The sequence below is a fragment of the Dermacentor albipictus genome, chromosome 9 (assembly GCF_038994185.2).
Source record: "Dermacentor albipictus isolate Rhodes 1998 colony chromosome 9, USDA_Dalb.pri_finalv2, whole genome shotgun sequence".
In the NCBI taxonomy this organism is placed as follows: Eukaryota; Metazoa; Arthropoda; class Arachnida; order Ixodida; family Ixodidae; genus Dermacentor; species Dermacentor albipictus.
The window spans coordinates 97,320,669-97,341,584 of record NC_091829.1 but is presented as its reverse complement, the minus strand read 5'-3'; the positions used below and the strand labels follow the sequence as shown (position 1 = coordinate 97,341,584).

Genomic DNA, 20,916 nt, shown 5'->3' with positions numbered 1-20,916 from the left:
TGTTGCCGTTGCGACCGCTGCGAAGCTCCATGACCGGTACGGGGAACGTCCACCTCCACTAAATTAATGTTACTTAAAGCTGAAGCCGAATACTATTTACAATTTATTTACAGGGAAGCTCACGGAGGCCAAAATGGCGACGCTATATCAAGCCGGCACACAGGTCGTCTTCGCCCTCATCAGTGCAGCCACACTGTGGCGGCTGTCCCGTAGCAATATATCCACCATCATTCCTACACGCTGCACTGAACAGGGGAGATACCTGTAATCATCATATCCTCTCCGCCGCTAAACATGCTAGTTCTTTGGACGTAATGGATAAGGAGGGGCTACTGACGCATGCGTCTTTTGACGAGGCGATGTGCGCTGCTTCGATGAATTCACGGGTTAGTTGGTTACTATGTTCACTTAAAATTTGTGTTCTAGCGAAGTCAGGATGGCAGGCATTAGTGTCGCAGTCTCTACAATGGATGCCCAGATGCCCTTTTACTGTATTATGCACATTGTTGTTGTGCTCCCTCAGGCGTGCATTAAGGCATCTCCCCGTTTGACCGACATTAAGCCTGCCACATGACAATGGAATGGCGTAGACAACTCCCTCTTTACAAGAGACAAATTGATTTTCATGTTTAATGTTGCACTCTCTTGGAACGAATTCATTGTTAACCATTTTTCACATCTTCCCAAGCTTATCCGGCGCCGAGAAAACTACTTTGACACGTGCTCTGTTGGCTATCTTTTTTATTCTATGGAAGATATGATGAATATAAGGCACTACAGCGGTTTTTACTTTTTCCTTTCCTGTCGTCGAATCCACCCTTTGTTCTTTTCTGTTTTGGCTCAACCTTCTGAGGATGATTTCTGACACTGACACCAGCAACTACTTAAGATAACCAGCCTTTACCAGACGATCTGTTTGATGATTGAAGCTATCTTGCATGGAGTGCGTGCATGATTTGTTAAGCGCGTTATGGTAGCATGTGTAGCATGTGTAATTGCATTTGCGCATGCGCGCGTCTTTATTTTAAAAAAGTTAAATTGTGGGGTTTTACGTGCCAAAACCACTTTCTGATTATGAAGCACACCGTAGTGGATATCTCCGGAAATTTCGACCACCTGGGGTTCTTTAACGTGCACCTAAATCTAAGTACACGGGTGTTTTCGCCCCCATCGAAATGCGGCCGCCATAGCCGCGATTCGATCCCGCGAACTCGTGCTCAGTAGCCTTATGCCCCAACCACTGGCACGCGCTGGAAAGCTTCGGCGCGCGCCGAAGGGTCAAATGCGTCAACGCGTCGGTCGCAAACGCGCTGAAGCGGAACGTCGCGCAGCGATTATGCCTTCTGCCGATGCTTGAAGTTTGCCGACGCGTGGCGAAGCTGCGCCGGCGTGCACCAATGAGAGGCTGCGACGAGTCGCAGGCGTCAACCAATCGGAGGCTGCGGAGACTCCGCTACTAGGCCTGACATGGCCGCCCGTACCTGCCCGTACGAAGGCGACGGCACCAACGATCGTCCGAGTTCCTTGGGCGTACGACGCGCGCGACAGTGTTCCTGAAAAACAGTGTTGTAATAGTATGCCGACGACGACACGACCGACGACCGTGGGTTGTGGCAGTGCGACGTGGATCCGAAGCGACTTCGAACGACGCCGACTAATCCAACCTGCCCACTGGGTTCCGCCGGGCTCAGTGCGATCGTCTGCTAAAACAGCCAACCGAATCACGATTACCGCAACGTCCGTGCTTGTTGTGTGTGCATTTTGTTGTGCTCAAAACGAATGGAAACATGTTTACGAGTTCCGAAGTCTGGATAATCAGCACTCGCCTATCGCCGATGTTGTTTACGTTACGCGTAGGCCTAGCGGGTCCATCGAGTTCGTAACTGGCGAGTGAACGAACTCACCTGAGAAACTCTGTCGAAGGAAATGAATTTTCAAGTCCGTTTGGTGCTGCAGTGATTTAAAATATGGCACTCTTGACTTCGTGTGACCTGTGATGTGGTGAATGAACCGTGTGGAAGTTGGGTTGGTCAACCGCGGCGTGTTTCGTGTGGTGTCGGTTGACTCAAGTTTAACGGGCAAGCTCTGCGCTGTTTCCAGTGGTAAAGATAACTTCCGCCGAACTATTGGAAGTACTTACATAATCAGCCGTGCCGCCTGTTTCATCTGACACTGCGCTCTTCTATTCGGCATGTGAATCCAGTTCAGTACAAGTTCACTGTACTCATTCACTAACTTCTTTCTAGTGCGTCCGTCTTTTGGGCTAGTTGGGCATAAATCGCTCGTGTAGCAGTCAAGGACACTGACGCACTGAAGCATACGTGACAACACAGCCATGTTTGAGTCAGTGTGTCGTTATAGTTGAGCACTGCAAAAAGAAATTATCTGTTTGCAACATGTGCCCTGTGTGCAGTGCATAGCAGGACCTGCATCATGCAAGACCTATGCATGTAGCAGCGTATATCACGATTGCTTCGATGCCCGCTTCAGAATCAGCAAGTACTGAGTCAATGAAACTGTAATTGATTTTTTATCTCACTTTTTGCTTATGGAAAGTGTAGATCGTGTGAGTGCATTGTGGGGAAGGTGAAAAGGTGTCATCAGTGTTTTGTGCAGTCAGTATGCTTAAACTGCTGGAATCCCTTCAGCCTCTACTAAAATGTTTCTTGCTGCTATAATATAGATTGTAGTCAGGACAAAGATCTACTCAAAACAAAGTTACTAATGCATCTGCGCAGAATGTGTTTGATTAACAAGTTAACGCTTCCACAACAACAATATGCCGATGCACAGCATGTGTGCTTACAATAAATACATTCCGTAAAGGTGAACGACTGGGCCTACAATATCAAACTTTGTAGTAGCACCGTAAAAAGTGCTGCCATGCATATCAGCCACAACGAAACTGCTGCACGTCCAACCTTCTTCCTTGGAGGCACTTCTATAAAGACTGTTCGGGCCCTTCCCATTCTGGGTGTAGCATTTAGCTGTTCTCTCAACTTTTCCGCATATGTCACCAGCACTGTATGTAAGCACCGGCCGTTTCTTGGGTTTGTGTCCCGTGTCTCCCTTCCCTGATGACCTAAGGTTTTCCGAGCACTCTACACTTCTATCATTCTGTCACGACTTCAGTACTGCTCATCAGTATAGTTCCCGTACCAAACTCGCGACGCTAACAAACTTAAGCTTGTTCAGCGCCGGACAATAGGCACCCTTTACTCCCGTCTTTTCGGTTGTCACAAGCTCATGCCAGCCTTCGAGGATTGCCTCAAACCCCTCAAGTAGCACACCCTGCAATACGAACGCAACATTGCACTAGTCTATACTGCAGGGTGTTTGATGTCTCTCTGGACAGCACTAATCTTTCTTCAGTTCGTCTGAACAAGTGGTCAGCACAGCCCGAGCCCTCATCACGCCTCTATGGCCCGACACCACAACTCCATCATTATATCTGGCATGCAGAGCTTTCTCTCCACTCCCCTGGCGATTTGGATTCTCCTTCCTTGGAACCAGACTTCATTGGCACTCCTGTGTGTTGTGCACCTGTCAAATGTGTGCGTGTGTGCCGTGCTGTGTTATTGAGCAAGTGTGTGTGCACATGGAGGGGAAGGAAGTCTCTTCTGCATCCTGCAAATGCCTGCTTTAGATGGCTGGTTATCAGATGCTCTAACATACAGGCATCAGCCTTCTTTTTAGTCTAGTGTGCCAAGTTACCACTAAGATTATTATTATTATTATTATTATTATTATTATTATTATTATTATTATTATTATTATTATTATTATTATTATTATTATTATTATTATTATTAGAATCATCACTTTGACCAGATTGATTGTGTTGAAGCCAGCGTGACACTTAATTCAAAATATTTCTGGGTCTTTGTGGGCGCTCTTTTCTAAAAGGAGTGCCAAAGATGTACGTCTTCTTCATGAAAATAGTGGTGTTGTCTCGAACACTGCTGATGCCTTTGCAGTACATTTCTGTTTGCTATATGGTGTGAAATATGCTTCAAGTAACGTTCCTTTTCAGTCTGGCGCAGTGTATGCTAACAGTCAATGAAAAGCTTGTTTCCAAGTATATGAAGTGCCTTAAACTTTCCCTTTCTTGTGGTGTTGATGGTATTTCCTCCACAGAGCTTAACCCTTTGAGACACCGTCTACACAATTGGGCACAGCAGGAGCGTGCATCAATAGCAAAAGCACTGATGAAAGTAATGGTATTTAAAATGTGTTTCATACATTTGAAACACTTATTATTGGAACTGTACTGCAATTTTGAATAATGTGCAGAATGTCTTAACAAAATGAGTGGGAAGGTAGACGGCTGGGTGTTGTTACTCTGTGTCAGTATGTTGTATGTAGCGGGTTCACTTCTTTCATTGTTTTTTACAATGTCGTGCACCAGGCATAATTGTCAAGTGGCTGGATAAGTGCTTTTCAAGCTTTTCAAAACACGAAATAGTACATGTTTTCATATTTTGTGTTCCTGTAGTGAGTTTTCGCATGGAGTCGAAATTATGTAAACTTGACAAAACTCGCTAAACAATTGAAAATTCTTAACATTTGCTGCAGCTGTACACTTTCTACGATTTTGAGGATGCAAGAGATGTGGTGAAAGCAACTTTTCAATCAATGGGATAAAGTGGTGTCTGAAAGGGTTAAGACGTATGGAAGCATACTTGTTCCTCGTTCTCACAAGCATCTTCAATAGTTCCCTAAAGTCTAATACCTTTTCTAGCACTCGAAAGGTAGCATGAACATTGCCCATGCAAAAATCAGGTGCTAGATGTGCAGTTACTAACTGCCGACCTATATCTATCCTCTTCAGTGCGTCAGGTGTTTGAATCTATATGGGATTCCTCGCTTTCTGTTAGTGCTAAGAGCATTTTAATAAATGAACAGCATGACTTTGTGTGCCGACATTTCAGACTGTCAACAGTGTTCACCACTGCATCGACTTCCAAAAAGACATTTTTTCACTCTCAAACTGGTGCAGAAGCAATAAGTACTCTTAAATGCTTCCAACACTATGGCATTAAGTTATATGCACAAAACGCACCATGTGAAATTTTGATACACCCTACGTGATGCTCCACTTCTTAGGGTCGATGAAATGAAAGATCTTGGTGTGTACTTCGACAAAACGCTAAGCTTCTCTTCACATAGATAATTACACAAGATGCCCTTCACGCTCTTGGAATTGCATGCCGTATATTGCATGATTTCCACTCACCTCTTGTGTTTCTGAAATTCTGCTGTGTGCCTCCAACTACTAGAGTATGCTTCTGTAGGAGGGGAGTGCAATGAGCAAATCTAATTCTGACCTCATTGAACGCATCCAGAATAAATTGATATCTATCTTAAAGCACCACTTTTGCCATTCTGGCGACCACAGTTGAGCCTTCTCAAGTATACTTCAACTCGCACCTCTAGATTCAAGTCTTAATAAATCACACCTTTTGTTCCTGTATAAGGTGGTCCATGACATTATACATTCCTTAAAGCTTCTTGATCATATGCATTTGTTTGTGCCTCAATAGTATACCAGGTAGCATTCCACATTCGTTGCCTGGGCTTGTTACAAGATTGTGCTAATAAGACTCGACTCCAAAACATACTTCAGAGTTCATTTCCTGTGTTTTGTGTATCTGTAGATAATCATGTAGGATTAACTCCCTTTTACTTTTCCGCGTTTCCTTTTTTTCCTATTTGTTTCTCTATGTTCCATTTTTTTGTCTACTACATTCATGTTTTCTGTACATTTTGTCTCACATAGTGCTCGTTAAGTGCACCTGTACAAAGGCTCTCTAGCTGTTCCTGGGCACTACAATAAAAATTTGAATGATTGTTTATTATCGTAGTATAAAATTGTGCTGTTTAAGTATGTACTAGTATACTATTTCAGTGCAGTAGCTTTTGTGCAATTAAAGAAAGGGCATGAATTAAGAAGAGAGAGAGAAAATGATAAATGAAAGGTATGGAGGTTAACCAGGACTGAGCCCATTTGGTTACCCTACACTGTGGAAAGGGAAAGGAGGACGGAAAGATTAAAAGAAAAGAAAGTCCACTGGGGATATCAGTCGGTCACTCAGTTTGGATCACAGACGCTGACTCAATCCGATATCTTGCAAATATCGCAGCAGCGCTTTTGTGGCCTTTTGTAGCTGCGACATGCGAGGGCATGGTCCCAAGATCTAGTTCAAGGTGAACGGCTTTCCATCTAGCTGATTGAGAGCTGTGCAGAGGTCTTGCCTTTCATCTTCAAAAGATGGGCAGTAGCACAGTAGGTATTCTATGGTTTCCTCGACACCGCAGGCATTGCACTCTGCGCTATCAGCCATTCCAATCAAAAATGCATATGCATTGGTGAATGCGACGCCCAAGCGTAAGCGGCACAGCACTGTTATCTCATTTTGCGGAAGACCTGGTAACAGCCGCAGTTGCATAGAGGGATCGGGGGAATGCAATCGATGTTGAGTGAATTCAGGTGTGTGCCACCTTTCCAATGTCAAAAGAGTGCTCTAGCTTGCCTAAGTGTTGGGCTGCGTCGATCCACGATAAAGGTATAGAAATAAGGGTTGCTCCTTCGTGGGCTTTCCTAGCAGCTTCGTCAGCGAGGTCGTTGCCGGAGATACCGCAATGACCAGGCAGCCACTGAAACACAACGTCGTGTCCTTTCATGATCATGTGATGGTGCATTTCTCGTATCTTCGACACGAGTTGTTCACATAACCCGCGATGAAGAGATGACAGAAGACATTGTAAGGCCGCCTTTGAATCGCAGAATATTGCCCACCGATTAGCCGGTTGGTTATTAATATAATCAACGGCACCTCGGAGGGCAACAAGCTCCGAACCGGTCGATGTTGTCAAGTAAGAAATCTTGTATTGGATGCTTAGTGATCGTGATGGTATAACCACTGCGCTGGTGGAGCTAGTCTGAGTAGAAGAACCATCCGTATATATGTGGACTCGATCAAAGTAGAAAGTGCGCAAACAATCCAGAGCTGCTTGCTTCAAGGCCAAGGTAGGCAGGACGGTCTTCTTTCTTATCCCTGGAACCGTAAGACGCACTTGAGGTTGTTTTAAACACCACAAAGCTGAGGTTGAACATGCTGAGGGTGTGAAACCCGATGGTAAGGAGGCACGATGGATGCTGACCTTGTTGGAGAAGGACGCCTGTGGTCGTCGTTCTGGCATGAATTAAGAAAGTGCAGTAATATGCTATGTGCCTGATCATATGCATTGTGCTATTAATTTCTTCTGAGTTTTAATAATGGCTGGCTACTGTATGTAGTGTTGTGCAATAAAATAATATGCCAGAGCAATTATTGCGTGCCTTGCAGAACAAATTGAATATATATTTCTCAGTCAAAATATCATGGCAGGCTGAAAACAATAAACTGCAATTTTTCGTTTTGTGGTGACGAAGTGTGTAAATTGTGAAAATAACCTGTTTATATATTTCTGATACTACGCAAATGAGCTGCTCCCATACATTCGAATAAGTGCTTCAATAGTATGACTTGGCAAAGGGCAACGAAAGACTCCTATCAAAACCCTCTAATTCTCAAGCTTGTATTATCTGACGGTATGTCATTTCATTAATGTAAAGAAAGGCAAACTTGATATGTGGAAACCAGTTACAATATAACATGGCCCTTGCACTGTGAAAATGTTTTGTAGCAATACACTCAACGTGAAGGCCTCCGGATGCGGTGTTGATGCATCAAAACAACCTAGAATAATGGAGGTGCTCCATGGGCTAGATTTGGCAGAATCAAGAATTGGGGGGAGACAAGATACGAATTACATACATTTTAGCTATTCTAGTTTTTCTTCTTTTTTTTGTGAGTGCTACAGGTGTTTCAATTTCGCTTTGCTGATTTTCTCAGAACCCACTTTTTCACGTTTCTCTCGTGCACCAACAAGCATAATTATATTGACACGGATGCTTTATCTGTATCCGGTTACCGTATTTCACCGGCTAAAAAATGTTAAACGTTATCACTCGGTGCAGGATGCGCCTGAAGGTATCGCAAGTTTCGCGAATGCTATCGATGGTTCTGTCTGTTGTCGACGAACATTGCTAATCTGATTGCATACGCGACACGAATTGTGTTGTAGTTTCTGGAAGGCGCGCGGGCACCAGCGAATAGGCTGTAACTTTCGACGACTGACGTATGCAAACCGACGCGCTTGACCCGCAGATGAGATTTTCTACGATTGCCGACATTGCTCGTCGCTATCGTTGCGATTGAGCCGGCACTATTTATTTTCCGTCACTACTACGTGGCACCCGCCGTGGTTGCTCAGTGGCCATGGTGTTGGGCTGCTGAGCACGAGGTCGCGGGATCGAATCCCGGCCACGGCGGCCGCATTTCGATGGGGGCGAAATGCGAAAACACCCGTGTACTTCGATTTAGGTGCACGTTAAAGAACCCTACGTGGTCGAAATTTCCGGAGTCCTCCACTACGGCGTGCCTCATAATCAGAAAGTGGTTTTGGCACGTAAAACCCCATAATTTAATTTTTTAACTACGTGGCAATATTTCCAACACAGATTTTTTTCAGTTATACATTGCACGCCTAATTCTTACATAGTTGGCTGTGCAATAAGCTACCGAAAAATGAAATGGTACAACAGTTTTTGATATATGGCATCGTCGTGCAGGTGTTTGCAAAGCGATCTTGCAGACAGACGACGCGCGTGCGCTGATGTCGATATTTTGTACACTATTGTTACTTCAAAAATAAAAACAAACTTGCGGCAGGTGTATATTCATTATTCAAACGTGTTTTTTTATATCTAAAAGCACATACAGATCACTAACTTATTGTTTCAAGCTTAGTTTACAGCAGGCAGTTTTAGGCCGAACTTTGACGGATGAAGACGGAATAGTCCAGCAACAGTGCGCCGCAGCCGAGGAGCGAGCTTCGGCGCGCGTCTCCAGTGGTTGCGCGCCCTTTCCCTCCAGCCGAAGCGAAGCGACGCGTTCGCTTGCCAGCGCGCGCCGAAGCTTTCGGCGCGTGCCAGTGGTTGGGGCATAACACCATAGCCACTGAGCAACCACGGCGGGTACGCACGTCTTTATGTCTCCCTTTTTGAATCTGCCTGCGCCTGAGTGAGTGCGTGTATGCCCGTGCTGTGTGTGTGTGTGTGCGCGTGTGTGTGTGTGCGCGTGTGCGTGTGCGTGTGCGTGTGTGTGCGCGTGTGCGTGCGTGCATGCGTGTGCGTGTGTGTGTGTGTGTGTGTGTGTGTGTGTGTGTGTGTGTGTGTGTGTGTGTGTGTGTGTGTGTGTGTGTGTGTGTGTGTGTGTTTGTGTGTGTTTGTGTGTGTGTGAGTGTGCGTGTTTATCTTCTCTCGGTCCAGTCAAAATGTGGCGCAATCCAGCTTCTAGTATGGTATACCAAGAAGCCCAGTCTTCAACCTTAGCATGTCTGCGAAATTTTTAATCCTCTTTTTTTCATTTTCCCGGTGTAAAAAAAAGAAGGAAGTTGTTATTCCCGTGTGGAAAACCACTTCCAGTGGCCGAATGATTAGAGGGTCGCGTTACAGTGCTGAGGGAACTAAGTTTCATAACTACGCACGCACTACAATCGCAACTTCTTCAGCGCTCCTAATCACGTGTCAAGGTCACCCTCAAAGTCACATAAATGGCCAGGAACTGACATATATCACAGTTGGGGAAAGAGCTGAAGAAAGCGATGACTTAAAAACGAAATCGGCTCTCAACCATTCCAAAAAGCTTTGGGAATATAAAATTTGAAATTCTTTAGATGAAATTTGAAATACCCAGTCGCCCAAGCTTTTTAACAAATACCACTGTGGTGGTTTTGCATGTGAACTCTATAGACACAAAATAACTTATCCCCCACCTGGCGATGTTGGCAACCTCTTGGATGAAGCGGTAGCTAATGCGGTCGCGCACCGACGACTTGTGCTTCCAGCGGCCACACACGAAGCGGTAGAAGTCTTGGCAAGGATCCACCGACCAGTCCATGCTTTCGTTGAGTAGCTGCACACAGCCAAGGAGTAGTGAGCAACGCGTCAGGGTTATGAGAAAAGCACTTGGCTAGCTGGCTCGTTCATTGACAAAACATGGTGAGCCATTTGATCTAAACTTTCTGCATGCGCACAATTTTTTTATTTCCTGACAAAACAATATACGGCAGGAATGTCGATGTTCATTTCGTGCCACACACCGAGTGACACAAGCTGGCGTCAAAGAGGTTCGTTAAAGAGTGGCGAAGACCAAGTGGCATGTACACGCTGCTCTAGGTTGGAAACAAAGAGGTTCACTGAACAGCAGCACATGTGCAGTACCACTTACCGGTCCAATGGTTGGTATGAAACCCTTTTCCCTCACCGCAGCAGCTTAGTGAGACACTAATTTAGCCGTGTACTACCCAACGACTCACGTTCTCGGGTAAACGCCTAAATACACAGGCAGGCAGGCAGGCAGGCAGGCAGGCAGGCAGGCAGGCAGGCAGGCAGGCCGGCAGGCAGGCAGACCGATAGACAGACCTCAGTAAATGCGTCAAGTACTCTGAGAATGCTGATCAAATTAACATTTCGCTTTGAAATGTGAAGCATTGATAATATTAGGTACATTTAGTGCTCTTCCAGGAGCGGGCCACACACAACTGCCCTCCAAGAAATCCTACTTTCTAAGCTGCTGCAGGCAGGCGGCAACACAACGTTATGCTTGCGCCATCACGGCAGCAGCTCCCATCCGCATAGGTGAAGGTAAATTTCAAATATTCCTTTTAAATTGGCAACTAACTGTGGGAAGTGTTATACCAAACGTTGTAGACTCCAAAACGCCATGTTTCAGAAAAATTTGAGCAGTAATAGTACACCGATTAGTGCAAAACCTGTTTTGGAACAGCCGCAGCGAAATGTGCACTACCCTGTACCAGAACTTCCACCATCAAAAATATAAATATTGTAAGCGCACTAACAAGTCCGTTAGTGTTGAGCCAATGCAAGCAGGCAATGTACTACAAATTCAACTTGGTCGAAATGGTGGAATCCGTCGATAATTAAGATTTCAAGCTTTTTCTTTTTTTTTCTTTTTGGCCTCACTGATGTCAAAAATTGTACGTTAGGCTGACTGTTCTCGTGGCGTTTCCAGTGCACTCACGCGGTACCGCGCATTCGTCTGGGTGCCATGCTTGCGGTGCACTACCTTCGGCTGGAGAGAGCAGGTCACGTGTGCGCGCCACCAGGCCACCGCAGAGATCGACGATGTAGCGCAGTGCGGTCCCGTCGCGCAGCCCGCGCCTGAAGACGACGAAGAGTGGGCCGTTCAGCATGCGCTCAGTTCGGGCTCCATATTGTGGCAGGCAGTTACGATACGAACCGTGTCTCTTCAGGTCTCGCACAAAAGTGCATTTGCTGCCAGAGTCTTGGAGCCTATCGGTCAATGAAGACGACTCATTTTACAGCCGCTATCCTAGCCGCTATCTCATACTAATATGAATGAGATAGTTCAAGTGGCTGAGGAGCTCTATAGAGATTTATACAGTACCAGTGGCACCCACGACGATAATGGAAGAGAAAATGGTCCAGAGGATTTCGAAAAACCACAGGTAACGCCGGAAGAAGTAAAGAAAGCCTTGGGAGATATGCAAACGGGGAAGGCAGCTGGGGAGGATCAGGTAACAGCAGATTTGTTGAAGGATGGTGGGCAGATTGTTCTAGAGAAACTGGTCACCCTGTATACGCAATGCCCCATAACGTCGAGCGTACCGGAATCTTGGAAAAACGCTAACATAGTCCTAATCCATAAGACAGGGGACGCCAAAGACTTGAAAAATTATAGACCGATCAGCTTACTGTCCGTTGCCTACAAACTATTTACTAAGGTAATCGCAAATAGAATCAGGAACACCTTAGACTACTGTCAAGCAAAGGACCAGGCAGGATTCCGTAAAGGCTACTCAACAATAGATCATATTCACACTATCAATCAGGTGATAGAAAAATGTGCGGAATATAATCAACCCTTATACATAGCTTTCATTGATTACGAGAAAGCATTTGATTCTGCCGAAACCTCAGCAGTCATGGAGGCATTACGGAATCAGGGTGTAGATGAGCCGTATGTAAAAATACTGAAAGATATCTATAGCGGCTCCACAGCCACCGTAGTTCTCCATAAAGAAAGCAACAAAATCCCAATAAAGAAAGGCGTCAGGCAGGGAGATACGATCTCTCCAATGCTATTCACAGCGTGTTTACAGGAGGTATTCAGAGACCTGGATTGGGAAGAAATGGCGATAAGAGTTAATGGAGAATACCTTAGTAACTTGCGATTCGCTGATGATGTTGCCTTGCTTAGTAACTCAGGGGACCAACTGCAATGCATGCTCACTGACCTGGAGAGGCAAAGCAGAAGAGTGGGTCTAAAAATTAATCTGCAGAAAACTAAAGTAATGTTTAACAGTCTCGGAAGAGAACAGCAGTTTACGATAGGTAGCGAGGCACTGGAAGTGGTAAGGGAATACATCTACTTAGGGCAAGTAGTGACCATGGATCCGGATCATGAGACTGAAATAACCAGAAGAATAAGAATGGGCTGGGGTGCGTTTGGCAGGCATTCTCAGATCGTGAACAGCAGACTGCCATTATCCCTCAAGAGAAAAGTTTATAACAGCTGTGTCTTACCAGTACTCACGCACGGGGCAGAAACCTGGAGGCTTACGAAAAGGGTTCTACTTAAATTGAGGACGATGCAACGAGCTATGGAAAGAAGAATGATAGGTGTAACGTTAAGGGATAAGAAAAGAGCAAATTGGGTGAGGGAACAAACGCGAGTTAATGACATCTTAGTTGAAATTAAGAAAAAGAAATGGGCATGGGCAGGACATGTAATGAGGAGGGAAGATAACCGATGATCACTAAGGGTTACGGAATGGATTCCAAGGGAAGGGAAGCGTAGCAGGGGGCGGCAGAAAGTTAGGTGGGCGGATGACATTAAGACGTTTGCAGGGACAACATGGCCACAATTAGTGCATGACTCATCGCATGCGCGCTGCTCTTCAGGAATCCTCACTATACGTGGCTTTCCCACAGCATGGTCAGAACACAAATGCAATTCCTTACTAGCCTGGCTCTGCTTGCTTATATGTAATGTAGTGACGTCACGTCCTGCGTTACACACTGTGCTGTAACAAACCTGCACTTTAGTTTATATTTGATATGAGTATTGACGTCCAGTCGCCTGTTACAATCGGATGTGGTTATCAATCATTCTGTGCCTCCCATTGTTAGCTACTGGCTTATGATCCATCACGTTGATCGAAGGTGTGCGTAATGCTCGTCTTTGTCGAAACATGTGTCATGCACTGTGCGTGTTATTGGAGTGAGTTTTCACACTTTTCACTTCTATTTTAGCCTACAATGGTACTGCCTCCGGGATCGGCCCAAGAAAGCGATTATTTTCACCCGCGAACACGACAAATTCATTAGGCGGTGGGGGGGGGGGGGGGGAGGGAGAGGTAATGGTATACACCTCCACGGTAAAAGTGGTCCTAGAATTGGCGGTGACTCTCCTGCGAGCATTTATTCCCTTATCCTTGACGCCTTGCCATACAGGCTACACACTTCAATGCAACGGAGTTCCTCGAACACACTCCATGGCCAGTCCATGCCACAGCAAGTGTCACTAAACCTTTCCGTTTCACAGCCTGCGAGTGACACTAACGGCGAAGTGCACTCACTCGAAGTGACACCAAGGTTGCCCGCCTGACTGGGGTACATCGTTAGTTTAGCGCTCACACTCACGGCAGATGAGCAGAAACGCTAGTTTGCCTATCGACTGTGCGTTGCCAGTTGAGAGTAGCCTGGAGCGTGAGCCAGACCCCAGCCCTTGCTCTGCGACCGAGGCGAATGAGCGTAGCGGTGACGGAACGCCCACTTCGCTTGCTTCTTTGTTTTTGCAGCCAAACACACGCCACGTGTTTGCAGACTCTAAATCTCCGCGAGCGAGCCACGCATGCGCCGTGAGTGGGACTGCGTCGCAACGACGGCGGCAGTGGCGACGGCGTGAATGCGCCTGAGGCATTCGTATAATCGCTATCGCAATCAATACCTCTGATACTCTGCGTTCAGCGCCGAAACATCGCATCAGAAGACTGGCTACACTGGAATACGAATTAGAAACGTAGTTGGTCGTAGATAACACACATGGGGACCACCTATTTCACTACGATGACTGAAGTGGATATTCCCATGTACAACAATAATTACTTGCCCATATCACTAACCATTCTGAAGAAGCATGCACCAGCTTTATGCACTGCCTATGCAAAGAAGACGTCGTTGCGAAACATTGTTGGTGGCTCTTTCATGCGGCAGCAACAATAATTAAAGAAGCTCCATGAAGACACCGCTGCCGCGAAGGATACGGGGATCGTGGTGATTTCTAATGCACTGAGGGGAAACTATTGTTTGAAGTGCACTGATCTGGGTTTGTTTTGGTTTTTTTTTAGTTTTGTTTGTTTTGTTATTCTGAAACTAACGATAATGAAGGGGCACTAAAGAGGAGTGTAACTGAAGCTGTAATAAAATATCACTCTCGCGGATTTCCGAAACATCAGCTATCACCAAGAGAGAAAGATTGATAAAAAAAGTTCCACAACAGCTAGCTGGGACGTCGTGGGTCTTGACAGCATCTCCTCGTGCATAATTATTTCACTCTCAGTAAAGATTAACTGCTTTTTTATGGTAAAACAGCTACAGAGTGGACTAAGCACGTTTCGAGTTCATTCCCTGCATCAAAACGGCCCAGCTCCACTTTTGAAATCAGTGAGATCACACCGACGCCGAGGTTCCGGTGCGAAATTCGTGAGTGGATTAGATATATCAGTAATAGGGTACAAATTTTGTTTCCTCCGGTGCTAACTGCATTTAGAATTGGTAGCTGAGCATCATTATCAACAGTGGCTAATTTGCTTAGTCGGTAACGCTACTACATCTACCCTTACCAACTAAACTACCACGGTATAGAATGCTGAGAAAACTATGTAGTAACTACAAAGAACAATAAGAGTGTAGGACACAGAGGATGAAACATGTAGGCAGGGGCAGTGACGTGAACGTCACGTAATCTCTATGAAGATGCATCCATTACGGCTGTTGGTCAAGGCAATGGGAAACTGCCTGTGGTGCTAGCTCGCTTCTCCAAAAACGCCTCTCAGAACACTTCCTATTGCTATATTTCCGCTATTACGACACCCTTTAAATAATTGGCGCAGCCAAGGCAGTACAACATTACTTTGGGGGCGCCTGGCAACTTTCAGCATCAATCAAATATTTTTCATGAGGCTCGGTGACATTTCAGTGCAAGGCAGTGGCTATGCCTTACACCGTAGCAGCATAGTGTCGAATAAATTAAGACCATCACAGGGATTCTTGACGACGCGTACGAAGCAACGGCCTACGTCAGCCTCGTTACACTCTACCTCTTATAGAAATAGACCGCCGCGACCGGGCGACCTCATCCTCATGCTCAGTGCGTGCCACAGCCCCTGAGACATTGCAACGGAGTCGCCCGTACTACGGTGAAAACATGCACAAGTTTGAAGGCTACACAAGCGCTCGCAGGCCTGCAATGTCGCCCGTGGACTTAGCGCTTCTCTCAATGTGGAATCAGCTACAGCATAAAACCCTTCGTCGCACGTATTTCCGCGAAGGTGATCATGCTAAGGCGAAAGCCTTTAGTGGCTCATGAATGTCCGGGCGCAGTCCGTGGTGAACGCAGGAAAGCGGTGATCACCGGCGAGGGGAACTAGGAGAGGAGGCGCCATGCGAGTAGCGCTGTGCGAGTGGGCGCATGGGACAGCGAGAACATGCGCGTGGGGGTGTGCGCACATCGGCGACAAACCTTTCAGCCATATTGCTGTGATTGCATCCCATGCTTACGTCCACGGCGGTGTCCGTTCGCAGAACAGTTCAAACAAGAGCTACAGGGGCATCCATAGATAGTATTTCGCTTAACGCAGCTTAGCTCAGCAAAGTGCCCATAGACTTTTTTTTGTACACGAACCTTGGTGTACAACATGCAGTCCTCGTCGCAGATGCGCGGTTCGACCTCCACCTTCTGGGCCACGATCAGCGCCGCCGCGCACACGCCCACGATGACCGCCGCGACGATGGCCGCGTACATCGCACGGCGCCACGGAAAGTCATCTGCCCAGTGGCGCAGTTCCTCGGGCACGACTACTGCCGCGGCCACACGCTCGCGTATCATCTGGCGCCTCAGTCCATGTTCGAAGGGTCGCGAAGGCTCTATGGGCGCCGCACACGATGCCATCGAGGCTCTGGTCCTCTCCGTGTAGAAGTCCAGCGGCTGGGGCGGCCTCGTCAGCTGCGCCGTCGGACAGAAACCGAGACAATGACGACCACGCATAGTCGTCACCATTATACCACCGCATTGACACCGTTACATCACTTTAGAGCCAAGGTTTTTTTAACACTTTTTTCAACCCCCTCTAGACTTGGCTGACCGTTTCTACAGATGCTGTTGTCTTTTCAAATAGCCTGCAGGTAGAAACTTAAACAATTACGTGTCTGACGGCGGGATGGACCTTTGGCATCGGGCATAACCGTCTACGCTCTAGAATTTGGTGCGCGCTTAAGCTTCGCCTTTAAGTGTGGAACGTGATACCATTCAAAGATCCCAGACTGCTCCTCATGCTTCAGCTTATGTAGCCATAATGTTTACCCGCAAACGCTGGCAGCGAACGCAATGCACGAAGGCGACTTTTCTGGTAAAAGCGCTGGCTCTTGCATGGGCCGTAGATGCGCGTAGGCGAGCGCCATCTGGATGCCCTTGCAAGGAACCGGGCGCGCCGCTTTTTGAATGATAAAAACTGGAAAACGGATTTGAGTTTAATTTCCGCGCAACGGGATTATGTTTTCTCGCATATTTAAATTACAATCTGACGCTGTCCACGTCTGTTGGTTTGGAGTAAGTCGTACTTTACGACTTTTCCTCACGCGTTTTACTTGGAGAAATTCAATTCCTTCAGTAACGTCTCGGCTCTGCATGAAGAGCCTGCGTGGTTGGGTATGCGTGGTTCGGAACAACTTAATTAGACGCTGGACGCGGGACGCCGGTACCGGATTCCCTGCGACACGGGGCTCCTAACGCTATCGCGGTAATACCTAGGTCACAGTCGTGAGCATACTTCCCTGGTGTGAAAGCGAGGTGACTTTTTCAGACTATAGGTGCCTGTGTTACGTCACGTAACACGTGACCGAGAGCACGTGTGCGCGAGACCTCGTGCGCGGGAAAGTATGGCCGCCAGTGTTCGTTAGGCCACAGTTGCAGTAATGAACCATCAAATAATTCTCCACCATACCACTGTATTTCGCGTCTTACATCTGTCGGCAAATCCCTCGTTTCACAATTTTATCCTCAACAAACATCAAACTTCGTCTTCACGTCGTGGCACCAGTGCGTTAACGTCTCAATGCGCACTTGCATGAAGTGGTGTTTGCATTTCGGCTTAGCTTTATGAACCGTACATTGCATAAGCATAATCATGGTATGAAGTCAATAAGGGTTTTCACTTTGGCTATATATAAGCATCAGCATTGCTCAGATTAGGCAGTGGATGGGATCAGAATGAACGCAACTCACATCGCATTTGGTATTACAGCATTTAATTAGCCCCTTCCCGAAAGATTCGCTTTCCAGCATAGGCATTGGATTTGTGCAATAATTTGGATCACCAATGGTTAATCAAGTGTTCCACGTCCATAAACGACCTGCCGAGATTCTTCCTTTCGTTCCGATTACAGAATTTTTCGTTTAAATGCAACAAGCTTAATCAAATATGGTGCAGTAGTTGCCAAGAAACATGATTTCTCCTTTTCTATATATTTACATAGGAGCCCCCAAGCTAAAGCTAACCCTTAGGCTGTAACACAATTTTAAGAATAAAGCAAAATTTAAACTTTTTCTTTTAAATGCAACAAGCTTAATCAAATATCGTGCAGTGGTTGCCGAGAAAAACGATTTCTCCTTTCCTATATATCTACATAGGAGCCCCTAAGCTAAAGCTTACCCGTAGGCTGTAAAACAATTCTAAGAATAAAGTAAATGTTTAAATCTAATTACTGTTAGAAGCGGATTCTTTATTTAGAACATCGGATTTATAAAAATTGGCGACAATTGAAAACTTCCCGAAAACCAGTCTATCAAGTTTACAGCTCTGTAACTCAACAATCAAAAACAACATTGCAATTCTGTATCACATCTAATAGCACATCTAAAGCTGACAAATTTTGTGTATTTTAAATGGTTCTCAAATGCACCACTACTCTGAGCAGCAATGTTGGAAAACCTGCGAAAACGTTCAAGAAATTCCCGTAAGTCATTGTAGTGTCTTCGGTTATCTCTGTTGTGGTCAAGCCCTGGTGTGGACGGCCCTGTGACATCACTAAGGAACAGGAATAAAACGTGGCTGCCTAATAAACACGGGCCTTTTTAGTGGCACGAGCATCGAATGACACTCTGGTTTCTTGCACAGCAGTTCTCGTTCACCTGTCGATGCGACCGAGTAGGAAATTCAGAATAAATGAGGAAAAAGTAGATAAAGATAGCACAGTACGAAATTCACGGGTTTGATTAAAGATATGATATCGAAGCACAATTTGAGTTATTGATGTGTCTGGAATAACGTAAATTAATTAGATATCACTGAAACGGCCGGGGACCGAATTCGGAATAATTTAGAAAAATATACGAAAAAATGCACAGCACAAAATTCATGGATTTCATGATATATATGATATCAGAGCATGCGTTTTGTTACAAGTTGAGTTACTGAAGTATCTGGAACAAGTAGGAGTAATTAGAAACAACTGATTACCGCACACTAAAGCACAGAATCGTAGATTTTAGAGAACCGCCAGGTGAGCACGACTTTGGCGAAGTTCCTGGAAGCAGGGAAGTAGAAAGCGGATGTAATGAGGTCACTAATGACCTCACAAACAAGATGGCATAATATTTTCCCGGCTAACTATTGAAAAACAGTTGCTTGCGAGTTCGGTTCGTGCGTTCTGTTCGCCTACGGCTAACCTAAAACACTGAAGCAGAGGTGCGAGCGCCACTAAAGCACACCTAAATGAAGGATTAGGCACGCATACCAATTTCTGGGCACGTGGCTACATGGAAGTGGCATCAGTCTTTCGTTCGCATCACAGTTCTACAGGACCGGACGCGACAGACAAATTATATGTATCAAATTTTCCCGCTTTGAATGTTACGATGGATGTGATTTACAGAGCGCCGATATCTGCTCTTGCAGTAGAGGGACAAATTTGTACGCTTCGGGCTTCCATATTTACACCCACAAATACATAAGAATCATAGTAAGAAATTAAGACCATAAATCGCAATTCCGCTTGCAACAGTAACTAGAATTTAACATTTTTTTCTCAAATGCCGCACATTTCAATAATATTGGCCCGGGGCTTATTTTAGAAAAGCGTTCCTGTGTTTTACATGTATTCGAATAGTCGGTGTCCGAGTTGGGGCCGTGAGAAAGCCTCCTCTGAAGGGGAAGCTTTAGTGCTACAGCGCACTCGGTAGCTATACGGCACACGACGCTATCCGCCCTCGGTCGCCTTGGCGCCTACACTCCACGCATCGTAGATCGTTTTCAAGACAGGCCTCGCGCGACCACGCCATACGCAACCGCCGCTGGAGTAAAACTCACCGTTGTGAACATGCGCTTACTATCTGAATTACCCAGCACGGTGTCAGCGCGCACAGGCAAGCATGAACATTCATACTCGATGGCCGCGGACACTCGCTGTCAAAACGCTGGCATGAGGAATCGCGGCAGTAGCAGTGAGCGAAGTGAGCTTCGTGATATCTGTCACTTCATCGTAAACTGAGCGGTAAGAACACAGCACATGCTAAGCTCCGAGCCGTCGGCCCACCTAGACTGTGCCCCCAAAGCAGATCGCTTCAAAATAAAGCCCGTGGACTACGCACGGCCGAAGTACAACGTCTCCCCTCCCTCCCCTCCCACCGTTCCATGGTGCCATGCGCACCACGAGATACCGCGCTTCCTCCCATTGCGCACGTGAGATTGAGCCCCCATCATCAGCTTACCGTCGCACGCTTTCACTCGTACACACAGCGCACAGCGCGCGAGTGCGATGTTACGAGTAGACGACCCCGGTACGTGGGCATCACAAGAAAACCTGTAGGAACTCCACCTCCACCTACTTTCCTCCTGCGCGACGCTTCGCCTCGTTTCTCCATCCCAACTTTGCTCAACGTAACCTACACATTCCTCTAGGTGGCGGTACTTTGCCGCGCGCTGGACACGCTCCATCGTACTATCCCCGGCACGTGATTCGCTTCACGTTCAGGCGCCTTCCTCGTTCGCTTGCTTCGCAACCTCAGACAGACACCACTGATTTGATGAGGTGGCCAGTTACGGCGCGCAGAAATATATATCGCGTTGAAATGTAAGCGAATAAAGGCATATAAAACGTAGTAAATGAAACCTCAAGAACGTCTCAAGATACAAAACGAAGATCAGACAAAACCATGTACTAACCATCGTACTCATGGTGGCGCCGGGTTCCCTCTAGTAATTTTGGTTCGAAACTCTATGGCACGAACATGGCCTCTGGGATCAGGCGGAGCGCTGCTCCATCTCGGAAACCATGGTAACAGCCGCGCGCGCTCCCAGCTGCGGCCTTCACGCGTCTCATCGCTGTAGCTGTCATTTTCTATTCCACTACACGTTTCGATGCCAAATGGCTTCTCTTCTGAACTGAGAATTGCGGGACTAGGCAAGCAAAGCTATACTTTAGATGCGAAATAATTTCTTGAAATAGATTTCTACCTTCCAATAGCCTAGAAAAGCAAAGCGGGA

The 20,916-nt window shown here is 46.4% G+C and overlaps 1 protein-coding gene across 4 annotated transcripts in view; it reads right to left on the bottom strand.

Annotated features, from left to right (window-relative positions):
- The window catches only part of LOC139049542 (neprilysin-1-like), a 120,681-nt gene that overhangs the window by 21,121 nt on the left and 78,644 nt on the right, over positions 1 to 20,916 (bottom strand). For 3 of the 4 annotated variants that reach the window (XM_070525087.1, XM_070525088.1, XM_070525085.1), the window contains exon 3: positions 9,883 to 10,022. In XM_070525087.1, the coding sequence (XP_070381188.1) occupies positions 9,883 to 10,022 (140 nt within the window). Of the gene's footprint in view, positions 1 to 9,882; positions 10,023 to 16,058; positions 16,380 to 20,916 lie in introns of all 4 variants that reach the window. The other variant, XM_070525086.1, reaches the window with a different exon arrangement.